The sequence below is a fragment of the Delphinus delphis genome, chromosome 3 (assembly GCF_949987515.2).
Source record: "Delphinus delphis chromosome 3, mDelDel1.2, whole genome shotgun sequence".
Taxonomy (NCBI): domain Eukaryota; kingdom Metazoa; phylum Chordata; class Mammalia; order Artiodactyla; family Delphinidae; genus Delphinus; species Delphinus delphis.
In genome coordinates this window covers 47,158,550-47,180,493 of record NC_082685.1, presented here as the reverse complement: position 1 = coordinate 47,180,493, position 21,944 = coordinate 47,158,550, and the positions used below count along the sequence as shown (strand labels likewise).

Below are 21,944 nucleotides of genomic sequence, written 5' to 3'. Positions count from 1 at the left end.
GCAGTTTCTTCAGCTGTGCCCACTGGAAGGCCCTGCAGTGACCAGCCAGAGCCCCGCCACGCTACGAGATGCCCTTGCCCTCAGACAGCCTCCGCCTCCTGGCCTTGCCCAGAGAGGAGCCAGACAAGAGCTTCGTCCCACGACCCAGCCTGAGGGAGGCCCTGACCAGGGCTTTGCCAGGGCTACACCCGAGCGCCAAGCAGACGGCGGCAGCCCTCCCGCAGCCCCTCCTCCTCCACCTACCTGGGCCCCAGCCCACTAGCGCCTGTGACCTCTGCCCCATGTCCCCCAAATATGATTCTCCCCAGGGGACCCAGTACCCCCAGTGTCTACACACTAGGGCCAGATTGAGCCCCAGCTGCTCCAAGCCTACCCCCCTCCCCCGCAAGTTGCGCATCCCTCCATCACCCTTACAAATTGGGAGGGGAGGGGGGTGACTCATGGGTAACCCAAAACAGCAGGTAAGCCAAAACTCAATTCTGGATTCCATTACAGCACTGGGGATGGATGTGTGTCAACTGCATAAACTGGGCTGGCTTTAGATCTGTGTTTTCCAAGTATTTTCTCGAGCAAACTTCAAGAGAAATCTTACCCGAAAGTCCAACACATAAAGCAGAAAAGATACTACTACTGACTAGCATCTCATGAGCATGTATCGCACGCCAGCACCATGCTAAGTCCTCAATGCACAGTATCTTAGTTCATCCTCACAGACAGCCCTGGGAGGGGGGAAACCCGGCTCACCCGTTGCTTGAATGAGGAAACACAGGCTCAGGAGATTCAAATAATGGGCTGAAAGCTCACCCAGGCTCTCTCAACCACTGCGATGGCTGGTCCATGGAACTGTTCAGGCTGAAGTGGGTGTGAGAAGCCCCCAATCCTCTCTGCTTGGCCTCCCCCTTCCAATCCCTCCCCATCTGCTGCCAGAGGTACCTCCCCAGAACCTTTGGGCTCCAAGGAGTTCCATTTGTAAACCACTGGCTTTGACTGATAACCAAATAATTACATATTCCTCAAGCACCCAAGATGAGAAGGGAAAATGATTTTTTCTTGTTTGTTTGTTTTTAAAGTGGAAATCTTGGAAATCATGGAGTTCACAGCCCTCCCCCCTCCCACTGTACCTATGGGGAAACTCAAGCCCCCAGAGGGCCAAGGGCAGAGAGGAGGGCCGTATCCTGGCCTCAGGCAGACAGCCCAGATCCCCTCCCATACCACCCCCCCACCGGCAGACCAAAGCCAGGGGCCTGAGACCCTAAATGCCACTACAAACCAAGCCGTGAAGCCACCAGCCCACCTGGGTGGCTGTGTTTGGAAAGCATCCCACACCTTCCAGCATCCTGGGCACAGCCCAGCCCTGGGGCCCTGGCCAGGCAGGGCTCTGAGCCCAGAAAAAGGCAGGGTCTCGAGAGAGGAGAGTCCGCAAGGCGAGCCAGTGGCAGGGGAGGAGGGAGCTGCAGAGAGTAGGGGACCAGGCAGAAAGTAGGGGACGAGGCCCCAGAGAGCAGAGGGAGAAGAGAGAGGAGGGAGGGAGGGGTCGGTGGGGTGTGGAGGAAAGCAGCTCGGGCGTCAGGGGTGGGGACAGGGCAGGCCTGGGTCGGCAGAGGAGGGGATTCTTAGCACTGAACCGCAGGCCTCGATGGGGCTGGGTACCTCTGGGTGTCAAAGCCAGGAGGATTGGCTGTCCATCCCCTGCAGGCTTTGTAGGCTGGACTGGGGCGTGCACTGGGTCAGGGGCCCATTCCAGCCAGCCTACACTCGGGAAGGAGGAGGTCACCCCTCATGACATCTCTGTCCCTTCTTTGCACCCACTCACTCACCAGTCCTCCAGAACCGCAGAAATCTCCTTTGACCGGCCCTCATGCCCACCCCAACCCCAGGCCACCTGCCTCTCCCACCCTCTTTCAACCCTCCCCTCCCCCGCCTGCCCCCCGCCAATCCTGGTGGGAGGGTGGGCACCGTAGCCCAGGTCCGGGTCTGGGGATGCCAGGCTGCACGGGTGAGCACATCTGCCCAGAACACCATCGGCAAGGCCTGGCCTCTTGTCCCAGCCCTGCAAGCCGGGCCCTGTGGGCGGAAACGCTGTCAGAGGCAGACCCTGCCGTGCTGGCCGGGACTTACCTTCACACCATCGTTCTTCTTGTTTCCTCCACTCTTCCCGCCTGCAGAGGAGAAAAAGTAGAGGGTTACCAACACCAGGCAGGGCACCAGGGCCCACAGGGCGAGGAAGAGCAACATCCACGGGCAGCGGAGGGCACAGAGCCGGAGCAGCGACGTGGGGAGACCTCCTCCCCTCCCTCCTCTTCCTTCCTGGGCGGCCCTGGGTCTGCCGGTGGCCCGCTGGGTGGGAGTGGGCCTGGGTTCTCAGCAGTCTCAAGTGTGACCCTCTGGCTCCATGGGTTGAGGGAGGTGCCCGATGTGTCCCAGGACCGTGGGATTGCTGTTTCAGTCTGGGGATTCCCTCCAGATCCTGGTCACCACCCGTGCTAGTGGTGGCCAACCTGGAGGCCCGGCTGCCCAGCCCGGGGCTGGACGCTCCCTCCCCGCCCCGGCCGGCTCTAATTTTAGCCCCATGCTGCCGCGGAGGTCATGTGTCAGCCCTGCCTACTCACTCTGGACAGCTGCGAAGCTGCATTTTGCTGGTGATAAGAAGCAGATGCCCCCGCTCTGGGGCCCACCCCTACCAGAGCACCCATCCCCTGCAGAGGCCTCCCTACCCTCAAACACCGGAGCCCCACACTGGGGCTGGCTGTGTCCCTGGTGGCTGGGAAAAGCAGAGCAACAGCTCTCAGGGAGGCCCCACCTGTCATTTCCCATTCCCTTCCTTCTCACCTCTGGTGAGAGCCCTTGGAGAGGGCATCAGTCAGGAAGTGGGATCGATGACCAGCCCTGTGCAGCCTGACACCTGGCTGCTTCAAACCTCAAGCAAATGGCCTTAAGTTAAAGCAGACAGTATCTATAAAGTGCTTAGCACAGCACTTGACGGGTATGCAGTAGATGCTCAGTAAATGGTAGCCACTGTAAGTCCTTTTCCTGGTGGCCTGGAGAGAGCGAGCTGGGGAGGAGGGGTGGTACTGGACATTGATGCCCCAGAGGCTTGGAGGGTTGGGGCTCACGGCTGCTCCAGCTCCCCAGTCATCCTCACATTTCCACCCATGACCCCTCTCAGGCTCTCATGCAACTTTTCCCTCTTGCAAAATTTCCCTCTTGCAAATCCAGGCAGGGGTGGGGTTGGGGGAGTACCTCTGGATCCCAAAGCCGAGACGAACGGCCAGCCATCATCGTGGGCTTTGTGAGCTAGACCAGGATGCACAGCAGCAGGGAGAGGACTTGCCCCCCAAGCCTCCAAGGAGGCCCCTCTCAGCTCCAGCCCACTATTACGGGACTGTGGGTCCCGTGAAGCCACATATTCTGATTTTCAAGAGAAGTCAGTAATCTGGGATTTGCTATGAAATCTCCTGGTTTTTAAGTGCTGGAAACTCTTGCCAGAAAAAATTTGTTAAACACCACTGGTGCCCCCAAGCACATCGAGAGAGAGAGAGAGAGACAGAGAGAGACAGAGAGAGAGAGAGAGAGAGAGAGGGAGAGAGAGAGACTAAGCCATGGGCTCCGTTTTGTGAGCTCTAGAGTGCCCTAGGGGCACTTCAGTTGTTAAAAAAAGACTCTGACTGCCTGGGTGGCTCAGCTTTCAGTTTAAGGAACTGCAGGATCCTTGTCTGGGGAGAGCGTGGGAAGGCAGTCCGGTGTGGTAGGGAAAGCCCGAATCTGAAGTTGCAGGGTCTTCCCAGCCCTGGGTCTCATTCTCCCAGCTGGTTAAATGTGCAGGTGGACCCTCTCAGCAATGCCAGGGCTGTAGCTTCCCAGAGCCGACCCCTTGAGGTGGAGCCAGCCACGTGCCGCAGCAGCTCTAGCTGCCCCAACCAGAGGGTCCCTCGGGTGAGCCTTGCTGTATCTGCTCAACTGCCCCATCCGCCGCCCCGGGCTCCCCAGAGAGCAGCCTCTGGTGGACGCTGGCCGTGGCACTCTCTAACATGCCCAGGGGAGCTTCTTGCTAAGCCCTGATGCTAATCCCCTCCTCTCCTGTCTTCGGGGCCACATGCCACAGGTCACTGGGCATTTCCCGCCTGAACCAGCCCAGGCCGAGGCCAAAGCCTCCTACCCTGGACTCCTTGGTGACCCAGCCTGGTAAGGCACTTGCTCTGGGTCTGGTCACAACTGCAGTGAAGGCCTCCCTCTAACAGTGTGACCTGGGGCAAGTCAGAGTGTACCTTCCTGATCCTCTGTTTCCTCACTCAGAAAACAGGGATGGCGATCACCTTGTCACAAAGACCACGTGAGTGAAAGCAGGGCGCTGCTTCATAACTGTGGGGAACAGGAATACTGCTACTCCCTGGGCCTGGGCCAGTCCCTCCTGGACCTGGACCCTGACATCTGTGAGGCCCTCCCCTCTGGCCGGCCCAGCCTGAGAACCCCAGCACTGCTGTGAGGTGGGGGAGCCAGACTTAACCTCTAACCCTTCCTGGTGGGCCCTTGGCTTGATGACCTTTGACCTTTACTTCTGCAGGTTTGCATCAGGTGAGCTAAGTCCCCAGTCACGGGGTCCCCTACAGCCCCCCTCTCCCCAGGCCCTCTGGCCTGAGGGCACCAGATACCCCATACGGCAATGCCCCTACCTCCTGCAGGATGTATTTGGAAATCTGAGGTCCTAGCACCTACCGGAGAAGTTCCTGGTGGCCAGCATAGTGGTGAGGATAGCTCCCTGCAACAGATAAGAGGAGGGGGTTTGGGGGAGAGGAGGCCGGAGGTGAGGGCAGAGAGGAGAGACAGAGAGATGGGAGGGGAGTGGGGAGGGAGAGGCAGGTGCTCCATTCAGACACAAAGCCAAAGCCTTCTGCCCCTTGCCGTCCATTCCTCCGTTTCTCTCACCCCACAGCCCCGAGACCACCCCCAACTCCCTGGAGAAGGGTGAGGCAGGGGTGAGCTAGGCCTTAGCTGGCACTGCTCTGGGTACACGGCCATCCTAGGAGTAGATATTAATAGATTCCACCGGCCTGGCCAGAGCTGGTGGCTGTGTCCGGGACACCTGTCCGTGGGGCTCCTAAAGGCCAAGGAAGTTTCCTGACGGGGCAAGGACAGTAGACTCTGCACCCCTTGGTCCCCCCCCTCTCTCCACCCTCTGCCTAGGGCACTCAGCTCCTCACTCCAGTACTAGCTCGCCCCTCTGTGGCTCCTGGGTTAATGAGGAAAAACCCTCCTCTGTCAATGGAGGGGCTGGGGACCAGTGGCCCTCCTGGTTCTAATTGCTGTCTGATTTGAACACTCTCTGGGTCTGACAGTCCATGATTTTAAGACTCCCTGACTCTGACATTTTGAGACTTCTTCTGCGACAGCTCTCACTGCGGGGTTGGGGGTGAGACGCAATTCTCCTGGCATCATGCTGGCCAGCACCCCGTTGGCCCCTGTCCCCGTCCTGAGCCACCACGCCAGGCCTGGGAGCAGTTGGTGAGGAGGTTCCGAAGCAGCCAGGGCCTCAGCATCTGTCACTCAGCATGTGGATGGCTTTTCTGTCCCGACCAGCTGGGGACCTCTTGGTTGCCCTTCCTACCTGCTCACGGGGTCCCTGGCAAGGTCTAGGCCAGGAGGTGTCACGGCCCTGAGAACACACAGACCAGCTGAGAGGCTGGCAGCTTAGGGCCCACCTGGGCCACAATGTGGCCTCCTTGGAGCCACAGCCCCTGTCTAGTCCCTCGGCCACTCCTCTCCAGTGCTTGGCAGCTGGGTCTCTCACCCCCACCACGGTCTCCTGCCCAGTCCCATGTCACCCCCGGAAACCTCTCCCAGCCACGCCGAAGCACTTGCAGTCCCCCTAAGGGGTCATGCTCACGCCTCCAGACTTCTGCACAGGCCTTTCTCTGTGTCTGGAACATCTGCCCAATCTGTCTCTATACTGTTAATACCTGCTTATCCTTCGGGATCTCAGCTGAAATGACACTTGCCCAGGAAGGCTTCTGGGATCCTTCCCATGGCCTGCTCCATGGCCCTGCTATGCACTCCCACAGCCTCAGGGCATGTGGTCACAGCACTCACCACTGCCCCATAACGTCTCCATCACTCGTCTGTCCTCACCGCTGCTCACTGCCCAGCCCAGGCAGCCGGCGTTCAATAACACTTGTTGACTCAACAAAGGAAAGAACTAGTGAGCGGGTCTCTTGGCCACTGCAGAGACTCAGGCCAAGCTACTCCCACAGCCGGGGGGCATGGAGGGTGAGGACCTGCTGTTACCTTCAGTTTTCTCCTGGCGTTGAACTTCTTCAGGCAGTCCACGGTCTCCTGTCTGTGCATGCAGGAGGCCACGGTGGACCGGTGCTGAAGGGAGTGGGGGAGAGGTCTGTGAGCGGAAGGCAAGCCCTCCCTCCCCCTCCAGAGTATCCTATGGATGTGGTTGCCATCTTGGGGGGATGATTTTTTGTTCTAGGGGATGGTATAAACATCCTGGCGGGGCTTCCCTGGTGGCGCAGTGGTTGAGAGTCCGCCTGCCGATGCAGGGGACGCGGATTTGTGCCCCGGTCCGGGAGGATCCCACGTGCCGCACAGCGGCTGAGCCCGTGAGCCATGGCCGCTGAGCCTGCGCGTCCGGAGCCTTTGCTCCGCCACGGGAGAGGCCACAGCAGTAAGAGGCCCGCGTACCGCAAAAAAAAAAAAAAAAAAAAAAAAATCCTGGCAATGGACATTCAAAGCCAGTAACACCCCCAGTCATTGTGCCAACCCAAAAGACCTCCCACTTGCCACTCTGCCCCTGAGAACAACAGTGGGGCCGGTGTCTCTTGGATTAAGCTCCGTCGGCCCCGTGCTGGGCCCTCAGGCCCAGAGGCGGGGGCCAGGCCTTCACAGGGGCCTTATTCCTGAGGTCTGGAGGGGCTCCCAGGAGGGGCCTTGCTGAGGAAGCTCACCGAGATCCAGGGGTGCTTGAGGGCCTCGGCGGCCGTGATGCGTTTGGATGGGTTGATGGTCAGCATCTTGTTGATCAGATCCTTGGCTTCTGGGGTGACGGTGTCCCATTCTGGTGACGGGAACTGGAAGGGGCAGAGGGGCCAGGTTTGCCCAGCCTACCCCAGGCCACCCCTGCGATCCCCCAGCCCCTGACTGGCAGGGGAGCAGGCAGGGGTCCTAGTGTCCTTCTACTCGGGCGTCCACAACCAGGAAATGGCGCAGGGTCCCCTGACCCCAGGACAAATCAGAACAACGGCCGGGGAAAGGAGGCCTCCCTCTGCCCTTCTGGAGCTGTGCCTTCTGTGCAAAGCAGCCAGACAGTGGTTAGAGCCCAGACTTCAAAATCAGAAGTTTGGGTTCAAGTCCTGGCTCTGCCTCCTGGGCTGTGTGAGCTTGGGCAAGTCATGTGACCCCGAGAGATGTTGTGAGGATTGAATACGATATAGAACACGTAGCATATAGCTCAATAGACATCAGCCATGCAGAAAAGCAGTACAGCTGGGTTGTTAGAAGCATGGACACTAGAGCCAGACTGCCCGGGTTTAAATCCCAGCTCTACCGTTTCTTAGCTAAGTGGTCTGGGCATTTATTTAACCTCTTTGTGCCTCAGTTTCCCTATCCATAAAATGGGGGTAACAATAGTACCTGTGTCATGACTGGTGTGAGGATTAACTGGAGTAATATATAGAAAGCATTTAGAAGACTGCTATATGTGTTAGTTACTATTACTATTTGTATATACAATGTATAATATGTGTGTATGTGTTTGTACATATATCTATATATGTATGTATGTATGTGTCTATCTATACATAGAGAGAGAACCTGGCTCCTGGGGCCTGCCCCCTGGCCTCTCACACCACGTTGGTGCTGCTTCTGCTCTCTGGGGCCCCATGGACTAAATCCCATCCCTTAGATGCCCAAGTCATTAGGCACTGCCAGCTCATGGCCTGGCCCCAGTCAGCCCTCAGGTCCACCTGCTGTTCACCCCATCCCCACCCCGTAGCTAGAGAGTGGCAGGAGGCCTAAATGGGCTGGGAGGGTGGGACAGGGTCATCCTCGGGTCTCTGGCCTCACTGGACATTGGCTCTCACTGGATGGGGCCCAGGGGATGACAGGGAGGCTGGAGACAGGAGCAACACTCACATCATAGGCGCCAGCTTTGATCTGCTGGTACAGGCGGTGCTGGTCCTCATCCCAGAACGGGGGATACCCAACCAGCAGGATGTACAGGATGACCCCTGAGGAGAGAACCAGTAGACCTTCAGCCTCATGAGGAGTAGTGATGGGGGCGGGCGGTGGGGAGGAGAACGATGGGAAAGGAGAGACAGGGCACCAGAGGGTCAGGCAGCCAGGAGGACTAAGGGGCCTTTGGATGGACTCACCACAGGCCCACAGATCCACAGGCTTCCCGTACGGGTCCTTCCGCAGCACTTCTGGGGAGAGGTATCCGGGTGTTCCTGCGAACCCTGCTCCCCAGACACACAGACAGGCAGACATACACAGAGAGGTTGGCAAGTAAGTAACCCGGAACAAGATCCTGCTGGAAGAGGGATGAGGTTGCCCTGGAGATGGGGAAAATGGCCCCTGCCCCCAGAGCCGGCCAAAGGCTGGGAGCCCTGGCCTGGTAAGATACCAACGACTCTAGACCAAGGTGGACGAGGACGGAGTATACCTGTCACCACGCACCCCCAGCACCGAGAGCCTCACGGCAGAGTCATTGATCCATCCCAGGGCCTGCCTCAGAGTCACAAACGTCTAGCACAACGCTCCTGGCAACCACTACCAATCAATTGCTGGTGGCTCTAGAGGTGAAACGTCCTTGCCTGTCAGGTCCAGGCTGAGCTGAACCCTCATGCACTCCCCACCCCTTCCAGGAGCTGGTCCTGGGATGGCAGAAGGCCTGTCCCCAACATTGGCTTTGCCCTAAGTCACTTAAGTAGGTCTCTTTTTCTTTTGAGCCTCAGTTTCCTCATCCATGAATAACGGATTAGGGATTCCTATCTTAAACACCTCCCAGCACTGTTGGGAGGATTCGTTGAAATCATGGACACCCAAAATGCTTTAACGAGTCATTGCGAGAATAGTTCCTATTTAATGAGTGTGTGTGCTCAGCAGGGCTGAGAACTTTCTACGCCTGATCTCATTTAATTCTCACACCACCCCAAGGAACATACTATTATTATCCCCATTTTATAGACAAAGAAACAAAGGCTCAGGGAGGTGAAATGACTCACCCAAAATCATATACCTTGTAAGTAACAGAGTCAGGATTTGAACCCAGAGCTCTGGCTCTTAACCACTGATCAACATTGCCCACTAAAAAGTAACCCCAGATAGCTGAAAGGACTCAATTATGCCAAAATCTCAGAGCACACTGGATCGTCTGAGCTTAAATCCTGGCTCTACCCCTTTTCATCTCCCTTGACAACTTTTCTTAGTTTCTTAGCCTCTGTTCCTCATCTGTAAAATCAGGATAATAATCTAGCCCCCAGGCTGTTAGGGGAACTCACGGAAGCCCCTAGCCAACAGTGCCGGATGTGCGTGTGAAGAAGTCACATACTGTTTTTTTGTTTTTTTTTTTTCACATACTGTTTTAATGACAACCATGTCCCTGCATCAGGCCCCCAGGGAGCTAGGGTGGGTGACCCCCACTGACTCAGAAGCTGCAGGGAGGGGGGCTCTGCTCCCTGAGCCCCAGATGGGGCAATAGCCACCTCCTCTGCTGGGGCAGAGGCTTCCTAGCGGCTGACGTGTCAACTCAAGGCTGGCCCCCAATACCCCTGACATCCCCTGCCCCTACTCACCAAACCATGCCTGCTGTTCCCCCTCCACCTCTATGGCCAGGCCAAAGTCCGCCAGCTTCACTGCAGCGCCCTTGAGCTTGGAGGCAAGCAACAGATTCTCCGGCTTCCCAGGACCAGAGAAAAGAGGGAAAGGGGGAGAGGAAAAAGCCAGAGGACAGTGAACAGATTCAGAACCTCACCTCTGCAGCTCTGGGCTTACAGGAGGAGCAGCTGAGCGACCCAGAGGCACACCGCCCACCCCCCACCCCCCACCCCCAGCCCCAAACACAGAACCCTGAGCTTCCCAGAGAGGGGACTACCCCACTGTAGCCCTCCACCTTCTGCAATAGGAAGACCCTTCTTCAACCTGCCAACCCCTCCTTCCCCTTCCCTCAGAGTTTGGTTCTGGGGCTGAGGTGGGGGTGGGGCAGCGGGGAAACAGCCATCACCACAATAAGGAAAAAGAAGCAAAATTTATTGTGCTTCCACTATGTGCCAGCCCCTGGGCTCAGGGTTTTGCATACATCATTCCATTTATTATCTCAACAACCCTTTGGGGTAAGCATTATTATCTCCATTATCCACAGTGGCCTTCTTACATCCCCTGAAACAGCCACGCTTGTTCCCACCTCAGGGCCTTTGCACTTCCTGCTCCCCCTGCCTGATTTGCTCTCCCTCCGTGCGTCACAGGTTTGGCTCCTTCTCATCATCCAGCTCTCACCTTCATGTCACCCCCTCCAAGAAGCCCTCCATGACTACTCTATCTAAAGGAGGAGTCCCCAGGTATCTTCTGTCTTAGCTCCTTGTTGTTACCTTCATAGATCTCATCACAATTTCTAATGTGTTTTCCCATCTGTCTATGTGCTTGTTCATTATCCGTCACCTCTGTACAATATGAGTTTCTTATGTGTTCTGTCCACCAATGTATCACCAGCACCTAAAACAGTGGGCGGCACATAGCAGGCACTTAAGTATTTATCACATGTATAAAGATGAGGAAACTGAGGTTCAGAGAGGTTAAGTGACTTGACTGAGATCACACAGCTAGTAACCGATAGAACCAGATCGAGGCATAGTCTGGCTCCAGAGCCGTGCTCTGAACCACTCTAGGCTGAGAGATGTGGGGCCTCCTATGTGCCACCTGGCCTGTGGGGCATGAAGGCTGTCATCTTCTGCTGGGTCTGGAAGACAGGAAATCCCCCTCCTCAGGGCAGAGAGGTATTAAAAGTAGGAACTTTTCGGTTAGAAAGCCCTAGCTTCTGTTCCCAGTGCTGCCACTTCTATGCTGTGGAACTTAGGCAAATTCTTTCACCTCTCTGAGCTTGAGTCTCCTCTCCAAAAAGTGGGGATAATGCTTACCTCGTGGGGTGGCATATGGATTAACTACGATAGTCCCTGTAAAGCACTTCGCAGCGGACTACAAATGCTTGATAAGTATCAGTGCTCATATTTTTTGTTTGGGGAGGAAGAGCGGGGGCTCCGAGTCCCTGAAGACAACTAGTTTCTTCTGACCCCCTTCCCTACTGGGACTTCCGAGGAGTCCCACACCTGACCTTTCACTGCCCCAAACTAGGCAGGATGCAAACAAGTATAGCTCCTTCTGCCCCTCGTTAAGGCCTCTTTGGTCCTCTGGGGACAGTGTTCCCAACACGTCCTGGGTCTCAGTAGCTGTCCTGCCCTGATTTGATGAATGCGCCACTAATTAATCTATCCGGAATGGCCTAAATTTGTGCTGCCTCTCCCTGTTCCTCCTCTCGTGCAGGGGCTATGGTTATAATGGGAACAGGCCCTCGGGGAAACCTGCCCTGCAGTCTGACCAGAGACTCTCTTTGCGTGCACACTTGCCTGCGGGTCTAGACTGAGACACTGGGAGCTCACCTGGGCTCAGGTGCAGAGCCACAGATGGCTCGTGACAGTCAGAGGTGAGCAGGGGTTCTGGTCAGAGCACTGCACCCCAAAGAGGGACCTGGACTGACTGCAGGATGCCCAGAGAGGGTACCCGGGATGAGGAAGGCCTGGAAATCCCATCCTGGGGGGAATGGAGGAGAACAGCCCGCAGAAGCCTGAGGAGCTGCTACAAAGCCACTCACGTGCCTCCAGGGTGCTCTGAGCTGGAGGCCTGACCTCTGTGTGGCCCCAAAGGGTAGACCTGGGGTTCACAGGCGAAGCCCCACAGTGGGAAAGATTGAAGGAGCATTTCCTAGTAGTTCAAGGGGCTACCCCATAAGAAGTGAGTTCATAGTCACTGAAAGTCAAAAAGCAGAGGTTTGATGGACACCTGGCAGAGTCACCTAGAAGGGTTAGGCAACCTGCAGAAGCAGGAGGTACAGTGAGTGGCGTTTTGGTCCCAGCCCACCGGGAGCATGGGATCTGGGGTCAGAAGCCCAGGGCTCCAGCCCTAGCTCAGGCACAACTGAACTGCCTGTTCTCGGGCAAATCCCCTGCATTCTTTAGGCCTTAGTTTCCTGCTCTGCAAAATGGGGGTGGTGTTATGCAGCTACCACACACTGATGCCCTGAAGCCCAGCAGAGGAGCACCGTGAAGCATGTGCTGACCGGGCGAGGCTGTGAAGCTGGTGCCAAGCTTAGACTCCACATCTGCTTAGTCCAGTCCATCTCCTTCAAGTGGGAAGAGGGAGGACGTGGAGGGCCCCAAAGCCTGTTTTCCTACCTCACCACTCCCCTCAGAGGCCCAGAAGCAAGACTGATAACGTGTCTGTGTACCAGGCACTGTGCTGTCTCCTTTGACATTCTCAGCAACCCTGTAATGAGGTTGCTATGACAACCCCCACCATAAGGAAGCTGAGGCAGTGCAGCTAGAAAGTGGCCCAGCTGGGATTTGGACTCCACCAGAGCCAGCCTTGGTGGCCTAGCTGCCTCTCACCTGGCACAAAGCACCTGAGGCTGGGAATCGGGAAACCTGGGTCCCCAGCCCAGATGCTCCACCTCCCTGAGCCTGGTTTCCTCATCTGAAGAGTGGGGGAGACATTCCCCACCCAGCCCAATCCAGGGAAGCTAACAGGGTTCTGATAGTACCCCTGGCTCTGCAGGTGGAGGGAAGGGCAGGGGATGGAGGGGCAGGCTCCCGGTGAGCCGCACCCTCAGGTGGGTCGCTCACCTTCAAGTCCCGGTGCACCACCCCCATCTGGTGGCAGTGCAGCACGGCCTCCAGGATCTGCTGGATACAGTGACTGAAGAGAGAGAGGAAGGGGGCAGGGCGTGAGGGCGGGCCTCCCCTGGGGAGCCAGCAGGAGGGAGTGCCCTGCCCCCAGGCACCATTGCCAGGCTGCACCTGGCACTCACCTGGCATCTGCCTCACTGTAATACTCCCGGGCCACGATGTCTTCAAACAGCTCCCCGCCGGTGACGCTGCAGAGACAGGCACAGAGTCACTCACCCACAGAGGCCCCAGGTGCCACGTCTTTTGGAAAAGTCTCCAGGAAGCTAAGAGTGGGGCCCAGAGACCTCAGAACCTCTGGCCCAAAGGGAGGGGCCCCAGAAGCCACAGGGGTGCTCCCCACTACAACCCCCTTCCTGACTTCCAGCCCACCCTTCCACTGACCTCTCTCCCATCCACCCTCGGGGAGAGCCAGGCTGAGGTTAGAACTGGGGGTGAGACACTCAGAACACGTCATTATGACTCATTAGGCTCTTGGAAACCCAATGACTGGAGCTTTTTTGTTTTTTAATAGACTAGTTTTTGGGGGAGGGGGTAGCTAAATTTTTGGTGAACGTGGTGAAATTTTTTGTGAACGAATTTTTTGGTTCACATCAAAATTGAGCAGTAGGTACAGAGATTTCCTATAGCCCCACTGCACATCCCCCCACCCTGACATGCACAGACTCCCCCATTGTCTCAAGTATTGTCCTTTACCCATGAGACCGGGAGCCACTGAGACCTCTCAGTTCATGTTGGCTTTTCATTCAATTGACTGGCTTTAAAAACTTTAAATTTATTCCAAAAGGAAACTTTATATCACCACTAGAAATGGAAGACCAGCATCACTGGCCACAAATAGAAACGAAACTAAATATATGATGATGGAAGTTAAAAGTGTTTGTTGGTGTGTCAGGAAAACCAGGCTGCACTGCTCAGGTGGCAGGCCTACCGTGTTTGGGGAAACTCTGTATCAGAAGAGGTAATTCAGCCCAACCTAGGAGGCATGTGGACTCTTCAGGCCAAGAGACCCAGTGAGGTCATCCCTGCCAAGGCTGTTCCCATCCCCACTCTACATCCCAGGATGGGGCCAGACTCACAGGTCAAAGATCAGGTAATGGTGTCCCTCCTCGGAGATGCTGTCGTGGAGCCGGACTGTAGGAGGGGCCAAGGCAGCTGGTTACGCAGGACACAGAGCTTCCCACCCCCAGCCTCCCTCTCACCCCTCAAAGAGCCAACATTTCAGTTTCTCCAAAAGTCACGGAGCACAAGCCAGTTGCCAGGTGCCTTGACAAATACATATGAACAAAGGATCACTGACATCAGGCATCCCCAAAAGATGCCTGGGCTTAAAGACTAAAGACTCCTGCTTTGGTCAAAGTTTGGTCCCCTTCCCACTGCAACCTTCAGTTTCCCTGCTGGGAAGGCCAGTGTCATGGAAAGACCTGTGGCTCAAATCTCTGCCACTATGCTAGCTGTGTGAGTTTGGCCAAATTGCTATCCCTTTCTGAGCCTCTCTTTCCTTGCCTGGACAATGAGAATGAAACCCCTGGACTCGCAGCCTTCTTGTGAGAATTCCACGAGGCACACAATCGATGTTTACTCAGTGCTGGCCCTGTGCTAATGGCCCTGCTCTGCTTCCGGGTCTGAGGTGACAGCAGAGCTGGTGGAGGGGGGAATGACATTGGTCCCTCAGTTCTGGCTGCTGAGAAACTGACATCTCTTCATACCTCATTTACCAAGAACAAAGGCAGAGCTCCCAGGAGCCCAGAGCTTCCAAATTACCCCCTGAGCTTCTGGGAAAAAAAAAAGGGGGCCCAAGGCCTGGGGCTGACTCTGTGGTCAGGGTCCCACACCCTGCCAGCCAAAGACAAGTTCTCCCAGGACAAGTTCATGTCCTTCCCTGCACCACAACTTAAAAATGGCCGTGGAGGGGGGTGTGGGCTCAAAGAATTACGGTACATTGCACAATGGAAAATTACACAGCTGTTAAAATAATGCGGCAGTTACGTATCTGCTGGTGTGGAATCGTCTCTAAATTATGCTGTTTGGTGAAAAAGCAAAGAGCAAAGCAGTATGCATAGTCCTTTTCTGAAAGGATGTATTTCAGCTTGCGTACGGCATAAGTCTCTCTGGAAGGATACAGAGATGTGGGCGCTGAGGGTGCCTTGAGGAGGGGAATTGGGACAGCTGGGGTTGTGGGTCGTTGTGACTTTTCTCTGTAAGCCCCAGTGCCATCTGAATTCCTGCCATGTACGTGTATTTCTGACTCAATACCGAGCCCCCGAAAGAGCTTGTGGCCCTCACATTGGCACATAAAGTTTGGAGAAGCAGGCATTAAATACCCCAGAGTGTGTCTACAGAGAGGAGGAGCAGAGATGGAGGATGAAGGGGACACAAATTTAAATAAAATGTCTTTTAAAAATCTTAAATGATATATATTTATAAATAATGACTGAAAGATGTTTTTAGTATATGTGCTGCCGAAGCGAGCACCTGAAAAATGTTTTTAAACTACCTTAAGGCAAAACTAAAAAGTAGGTAGCCTGAGAGTACATATAATATAATCCTGCTTTAATTATTTATCAACATTTTATTATAAAAAATTTCAAACAGGGCTTCCCTGGTGGCCCAGTGGTTGAGAGTCCGCCTGCCGATGCAGGGGACGCGGGTTTGTGCCCCGGTCCGGGAAGATCCCACATGCCGCGGAGCGGCTGGGCCCGTGAGCCATGGCCGCTGAGCCTGCGCATCTGGAGCCTGTGCTCCGTGATGGGAGAGGCCACAACAGTGAGAGGCCCGTGTACAGAAAAAAAAAAAAAATTTCAAAGAGAGTCAAGTGAATACCTAAGTACCCACCACCTGGGTTCTATCATTAATGTCTTATTATACTTACTTTATTATATTTCTATCTATCCCTTCATCCTTTAACCTATTTCAATTTGTTAATGCATTTCAAAGCAAAGATAGGCTTGACTTTTGAAATGTATGTGTCTTGAACTGAGCATCCTGTATTTTCTGAGTGCAGAATCTGACAACTGTACATTGGTGCCCTGCCCAGACCCCCTTTAGTAAGATGGTGCAGCCATCCTGCAGCTGCAGTGGGTTGGCTTACCACTCACAGTTGCCCTCCTTCTCTGGAGAATAGCGCACTGCTGACGGAGCCACCTTGCCCACGTGGTTACCTATAGCCTTCAGCCAATGATGGACTAATGTGGGGAGGCAGAGTCTGTGCAAAGGGCCAGTCTCCTTTCCTCAAGGAGGGACAACTCCAGATGTTTATGTTCCAGAGGCCTCCCCACTGCACCCTCCACCTGGGACCAGGTCAGAGTTAGACTTGACCTGAGGCCACGTTTCTACTCAGTTCCCTCCCCTCCCTCCATCCTGCTTCACCCCATCCCTTACAGGCTTCCCCTGGGAGCACACCCTCAGTAAACCACACGCACCTGAATCCCTGCCTCAGGCTCTGCTTCTAAGAAACCTGACCTGAGGTAATATGTTTAGATGTACTTGAGAAGGTACAGGTATCAGATATTACATGGAAGCCTACATCATCAATGTTAACTCTAGATGCTGAGGTTATAGGAGATACCTCTAAAATTATTAGTCTTCTCATTCATCTACCATAAACTTGCATTAACAGTGTATTGGGGCAAAGTTTTGAAAAACACCCTTTCCTCCAAGAGGATTCTTGGGCAGCAGACTCCTTCCTGTCTACTCTGCTCAGGTGTTTTAACTCCTCTTTCCTGAGTGTGAGAAGCTCTGAGAAGCCAAGCTACATCCAGAACCGTCTCAAAAAGAGCTTTTAGAACTGGGTCAACAGCCATTTCAGAGGAGCTCCAAGAAAACTGGGGTTCCAGATCTACCCTCTGGCCAGGAGCCTCAGCCCATTTTAGAGAAGGTCCTCAGGGCTCAGGGAAATGGACAGAATGCGGGGCCGAGGGGCGTATCCAGAGCTGCCTGTAGCTCAGATGGTGCCTTTGTGCTGATTGTAAAAGGCTGGCCCTCTGCTCAGCCAGGCGAGGGGGATATGGGCTGGATTCCGGCCTCCACCTGCGGGATGATACTGGAGTTGGCTTCAATCCCCGAGAGATGGCTGCATCACGGCTCAGAGCTCAGGAGACAGGACTCCTCATTTCAGTGCTGTTTTCACACACAAAACCTCGCCTCCCGTGGATGGAAGCTGTCCTCAGGGAAAACGCAACCCAGAGCCCAAGAGAGGCAAGGATTCAAGGGCCATGGCCTATGTGACAGTCCCATCTCCTGGTGGGGAGACTGGCATGTGTGTGCTCATTGATTTATGCTGTCACTGCTTGTCAAAGAGCAAACAAATCTGTAATCTAGTTTTCATTTGTGTAGCTGGATTCGTGAACTTCTGACACTCCTGTCCTATTTCCAACAGTTACCATTGTTTTCTTTGAAACTGAAGGGTCTATTTGACCCCCTGGCCACTGCCCCGCCCCCCAACAGCACACTCCTGATAGTCACAGAAGGACTGAGAACATGGGCTCCGCAGTCAGACTCTCTGGGTTTGCCTTCCGGCTCCACCTCTTAGAAGTTGTGTAACTTTGGGCAAATTACATAACCTCTCCGAGCCTCCTCTTCTAGCAGCAGTGCTAATACCACTGCACTGGACTGGTGTGGGGAGTTAATGCAGCGATGCTCGTAGAGCACTCAACACAGTGCCTGGCACTAGGAAGAACTTAATAAATGAAGACATCATCATCTTCATCACTGACTAACCTCACTTCCCTTGGCCACCCCAAATCACCTGCTAAACTCTCATGTTGTCTCCTGCTCCCTGGGGCAGCCTTTGGGGTTCAGGGGCGGGTCTGCCTCAACAGCAGGTGCTAATGGTACAGAGAATAGAGTATTGTCCTCCCCGAAGCAGGAGCTAGGAGGTAAATGCTTTGTGCGTAGCACAGCTGGACCCACCTGTGCTGAGCCAGGGACCTCCCTGACCTAGTGCCCTGTGTGTGGCTGGGCAGTGGCCATACGCAGGCAGCAGCCAGTGACCTTGGCTGGACTCACCAAGCAGCCTGAATAGGACTCAGCCTAGTTTCTCTGGGCACGGACCCACTTCTCAGGTTCTGCATCCACATCTGGACCTCTTTGCACTTCTTTGGGCAGATTCCAATCTACTTTGAACTGAGATGCTTGGAGGCTCAGGAAGCGGTACCCTCCAAGGACACTTCCAGCCCTAACAATAGCTTCAAGTTCCTCTGAGTGTCTTCCTGTTCTGGATCTCAGCTCTGCTCTCCACGTCCCTGTCCATCAGCCACCCCCACCCCCTCCCCACCATTTCTTTTTTTTTTTTTTCCCTTTGGCTGCACCACATGGCTTGCGGGATCTTAGTTCCCTGACCAGGGATTGAACCTGGAACCCCTGCAGTGGAAGCAAGGAGTCCTAACCACTGGACCGCCAGGGCAATCGCCCCCATCCTCATTTCTTCCACAGAGACTAGCAGAGGCCTTGGCACATGGTGGGGCCTCGGATGCCCTTGACATCAGGTGAACAAATGGAGTAAATGACTCAGTGACGATGATGAAGATGATAGCTGCCATTTCTGAGATTTTACCACCTGCCAGGCTTGTGCTAAGTGCTTGACTTACAATATCTCACTTAAACCTCACAACAGTTCTAGAAAGTGAGTAGCATGATTATCCTCATTTCACAGAGAAGGGTACTGAGTCTGAGAGCTTCATAGCCTGCCCAAATTCAAACACCATATAAAAAGTAGAGCTGGGGGACTTCCCTGGTGGTGCAGTGGTTAAGAATCCACCTGCCAATGCAGGGGACATGGGTTCGAGCCCTGGTCCGGGAAGATCCCACATGCCACGGAGCAACGAAGTCTGTGCGCCACAACTACTGAGCCTGTGCTCTAGAGCCCGTGAGCCACAACTACTGAGCCCACGTGCTGCAACTACTGAAGCCCGTGTGCCTAGAGCCCGTGCACTGCAACAAGAGAAGTCACTGCAATAAGAAGTCCGTGCACCACAACAAAGAGCGGCCCCCGCTCACCACAACTAGAGAAAGCCCGCACACAGCAACGAAGACCCAACGCAGCCAAAAATAAATAAATAAAATAAATAAATTTTTTAAAAGGCAGAGCTGGGATTTGAATCCAGGTGTGTCTGACTACAAACTCCATTCTCTAAACCACTGTGTTATATATAATGCCCCAAACTGACGACTCAAAATCTTCATGGCTCAAAGGAATGAGAATCCTATGAAGATTTAGGCAGGAGGCAAGACTCCAGGTAAGGTTGCTCTGTGGGAGGGTATAGGCTGAGAAAAAGTGGAGCAGCTTAACGATAATAAAGCACTCACGGGGGGTTGTTATTGTACTATGCTCTATGTGATCATCATAATCCTACAAGCTATGTATCATTTCCATTTTCCAGATGAGAAAATTGAGCTTCAGAGCAGTTAAACAACATGTCATGGATCACACAGCAATTAAGCAGCAAACCCAGGATTTGAGCTGCAGTCTGTCAGCCCCAGAGCCCATAACTTACTCCTCCCCTTTAGAGCTGGGAATGAGCGGGCGAAGGAGGAGGCAGCGTTGACCTGAGACAGCTGCAACTGTGTAGTGGCGCACGCGTGCGCGCACACACACACACACTCCCCGCCTCCTTCCTCCAGGACTGATGGCCTTTCTAAGCACCATGGGATTATATAGTCAGAGACCACTCATGACCCCCTCCATTGTACAGTTGGGGAGCTGGAGGCCCAGAGAGGGTAGGAGCTGCCCACGGTCATAAACAGGTCAGGGGCCAGGATCCAACCAGGGTTGCTCCCCGCCAGCCACCTTGCCACCCCTTCTCCGATTCTAGCCCTGGAACCTCTAGCTGCTGTGTGTACAGCTCTGCTCCTTTTCCCAGGACTGGGAAAGGGGAGGTGCCTTCTGGGTATAAATAGCAGATGGAGATGCTTCTCTTCATCAGGGAAGTTAACCCTTGGGGCCCTGGACATAGAGAGATGCTTGTCTCCTGAGGGAGAAGGCTTGGTAGCTGTCAGAGCTGGAATGCTCCTTACAGAGCACCTAGACCTTGTTCCTCAAGTGTGGTTGTAAGCCAGCAGCTGTGGCATCACCTTGCAGTATGTTAGGAATGCAAAACCTCAGGCCCCATCCAGACCCACTCAACCAGAATCTACCTTTTAACAAGATGCCCAGCTGGTCCAGACAGTCCCCTCCTTGTGAAGATGGGAGAAGTGGCTCAGAGAGGGTAGTGCTCCTACCCAAAGTCACACAGCCGTTCCCTGACAGAACTATATCTAGACTCTGCACTCCCTCCCCTCCATGACTCAGAACGCTGCCAGGCTGGGACGCAGCCCCCCAGTTGTGCAGGGGTGGGGGAGGGGAGGTCAGGTAGCGATGTGCTCTTTCAGCGCCATCCTGCCCGCCCTGGGCTCAGCCGCTCCATGCAGCCTGCGTTCAGTCCACCCTGGGCAGGAGCCGCGTTGGGCTGGCCTCAGAGAGGCTGGCGCTGCAGGTCTATGCAGGTGGGCAGGGCCACGGAGCCAGGCTGATTCAGCGTGGGGGTAGGTTTGGGGAGTGGGCTGCACCGGTCAAGGCCAAGCTTGGCCTATTTTCGTCTCTCTCAGAGCTTGGGGAGTTTTCCTGAAACAGCTTTTCTGAAGGAGGCTGCTGGCAGCGTGGGCTGGGAGGAAGGGCCCCTTCTTCACCTTCCCCCCCCCCAACCAAGCTGCTCTCCGAGGAGTGCGGAAACCAAGACACACCCTTTCCCACCTCTATCGCCTCAGTCCCCGAGAAGAGAGCAGCTACCAGCTCCCCTCAACAAACACCTACCAGGGCAGGCAGGGGAGCTGGGCCAGGCCCCACCTCTACCCCTCACCCATCCCCCATGCTCACCAATGTTGGGGTGCTTCAGCAGGCGGCAGATGCGGGCTTCACGCTCCAGCTTCTGGTGGTCTGAAACACAGATGCCCAGGTGAGTCCAGGTGAGAGAGGAGCCTCCACCCATCCCATCTCTCCCTCCTCACAGCCTCCACCTCCCAGGGCAGCACCTGGGCCCCGGGCAAGCTCGCCTGCCTTTTGGGCAGAGCCTCTGTGTCCTCCAGGAAGGCAGTGGGCTGCAGCGAAAGGGAGGGAGGCTGGGTTTGCAGTGACGCAGAAGTCCCTTCCCCTCCCTTGGCTTTCAGGGCTCTCAAACGAGGGGCATCTCTTTCCTGTATCAGAGCCAAGCTCCAGGCAGCCTGGAACATCCCCACTCGCACAACAGGCTCCAGCTGCCCCTCCTCCAGCCCTGCCCCTCACACTACACCCCAGACGGACTGAACTGCTGAACTTCACCTCTCCAGGCACGCGCTGCTCAGCCCTCCCACTCTGGAGCCTTCGCACACGCGGTTCTCTCAGCTTGGAAAGCTCCCTCTCGGCCTCCCACCTGTTCCTCACCGGCTGTCATTCACTCCTACCCATCCTTCGATGTCGCCCTTTCCTGGCAGCCTGCCCTGACTACCAGCTGGTAGGGGCTCCTCCTCTGTGCTCTCGGGGCCCCTGGACAGCACGTCCCATTCTGTCTCAGGGAGATCGCTGTCCTTGAGGACGAGGACTTGGTCTCTGTTGTGCCTGTGGCATCTACCCAAATGCCTGGCCCATAGTAGGTGCTCAAGGAATAACTGAATGAAAGAACAAACGACTGAATGAACGAAACTTTCTAAGGGAGTGGGAATTCTCTGCAGGAGAAGGGCCATATTAATTCACAGAAGCCGCCTCCCGTGAGAGGAGTTGGGACCAGGGACACAGAGAGCCCCAAAGAATCTGCAGGTAGAACTTGGCCATGGCAGTCTCAGGGCTTACTCAGAGATCTCCCACCTGCTTCTCAGGACGTTTGTCCAAATCCCCTGGATTTCCCTGCCCACCTGGGAGAGAGGCCTCGCTTGGGGTCTGCACCTGTGGTCCCTGATACTGAGGCTGCTGAGAGCAAGCACACCCCTGACCCCACTCAGTCCTCCCAACAGCCCTGGGCTATGGGCATCACTGTCCCCATTTTA

General features: G+C 55.1%; 1 protein-coding gene across 1 annotated transcript in view; it reads right to left on the bottom strand.

Moving 5' to 3' along the window:
* Positions 1–21,944, bottom strand: part of CAMK2A (calcium/calmodulin dependent protein kinase II alpha) — a 65,768-nt gene that overhangs the window by 20,281 nt on the left and 23,543 nt on the right. The window contains exons 3-13 of the mRNA XM_060008533.1: positions 20,803–20,862; positions 14,030–14,084; positions 13,076–13,141; positions 12,891–12,963; positions 9,795–9,897; positions 8,373–8,456; positions 8,134–8,228; positions 6,948–7,070; positions 6,280–6,363; positions 4,714–4,756; positions 2,119–2,159 (exon numbers count right to left, since the gene is read on the bottom strand). Coding sequence (XP_059864516.1) covers positions 2,119–2,159; positions 4,714–4,756; positions 6,280–6,363; positions 6,948–7,070; positions 8,134–8,228; positions 8,373–8,456; positions 9,795–9,897; positions 12,891–12,963; positions 13,076–13,141; positions 14,030–14,084; positions 20,803–20,862 — 827 coding nt within the window. The remainder of the gene's footprint in view (positions 1–2,118; positions 2,160–4,713; positions 4,757–6,279; positions 6,364–6,947; positions 7,071–8,133; positions 8,229–8,372; positions 8,457–9,794; positions 9,898–12,890; positions 12,964–13,075; positions 13,142–14,029; positions 14,085–20,802; positions 20,863–21,944) is intronic.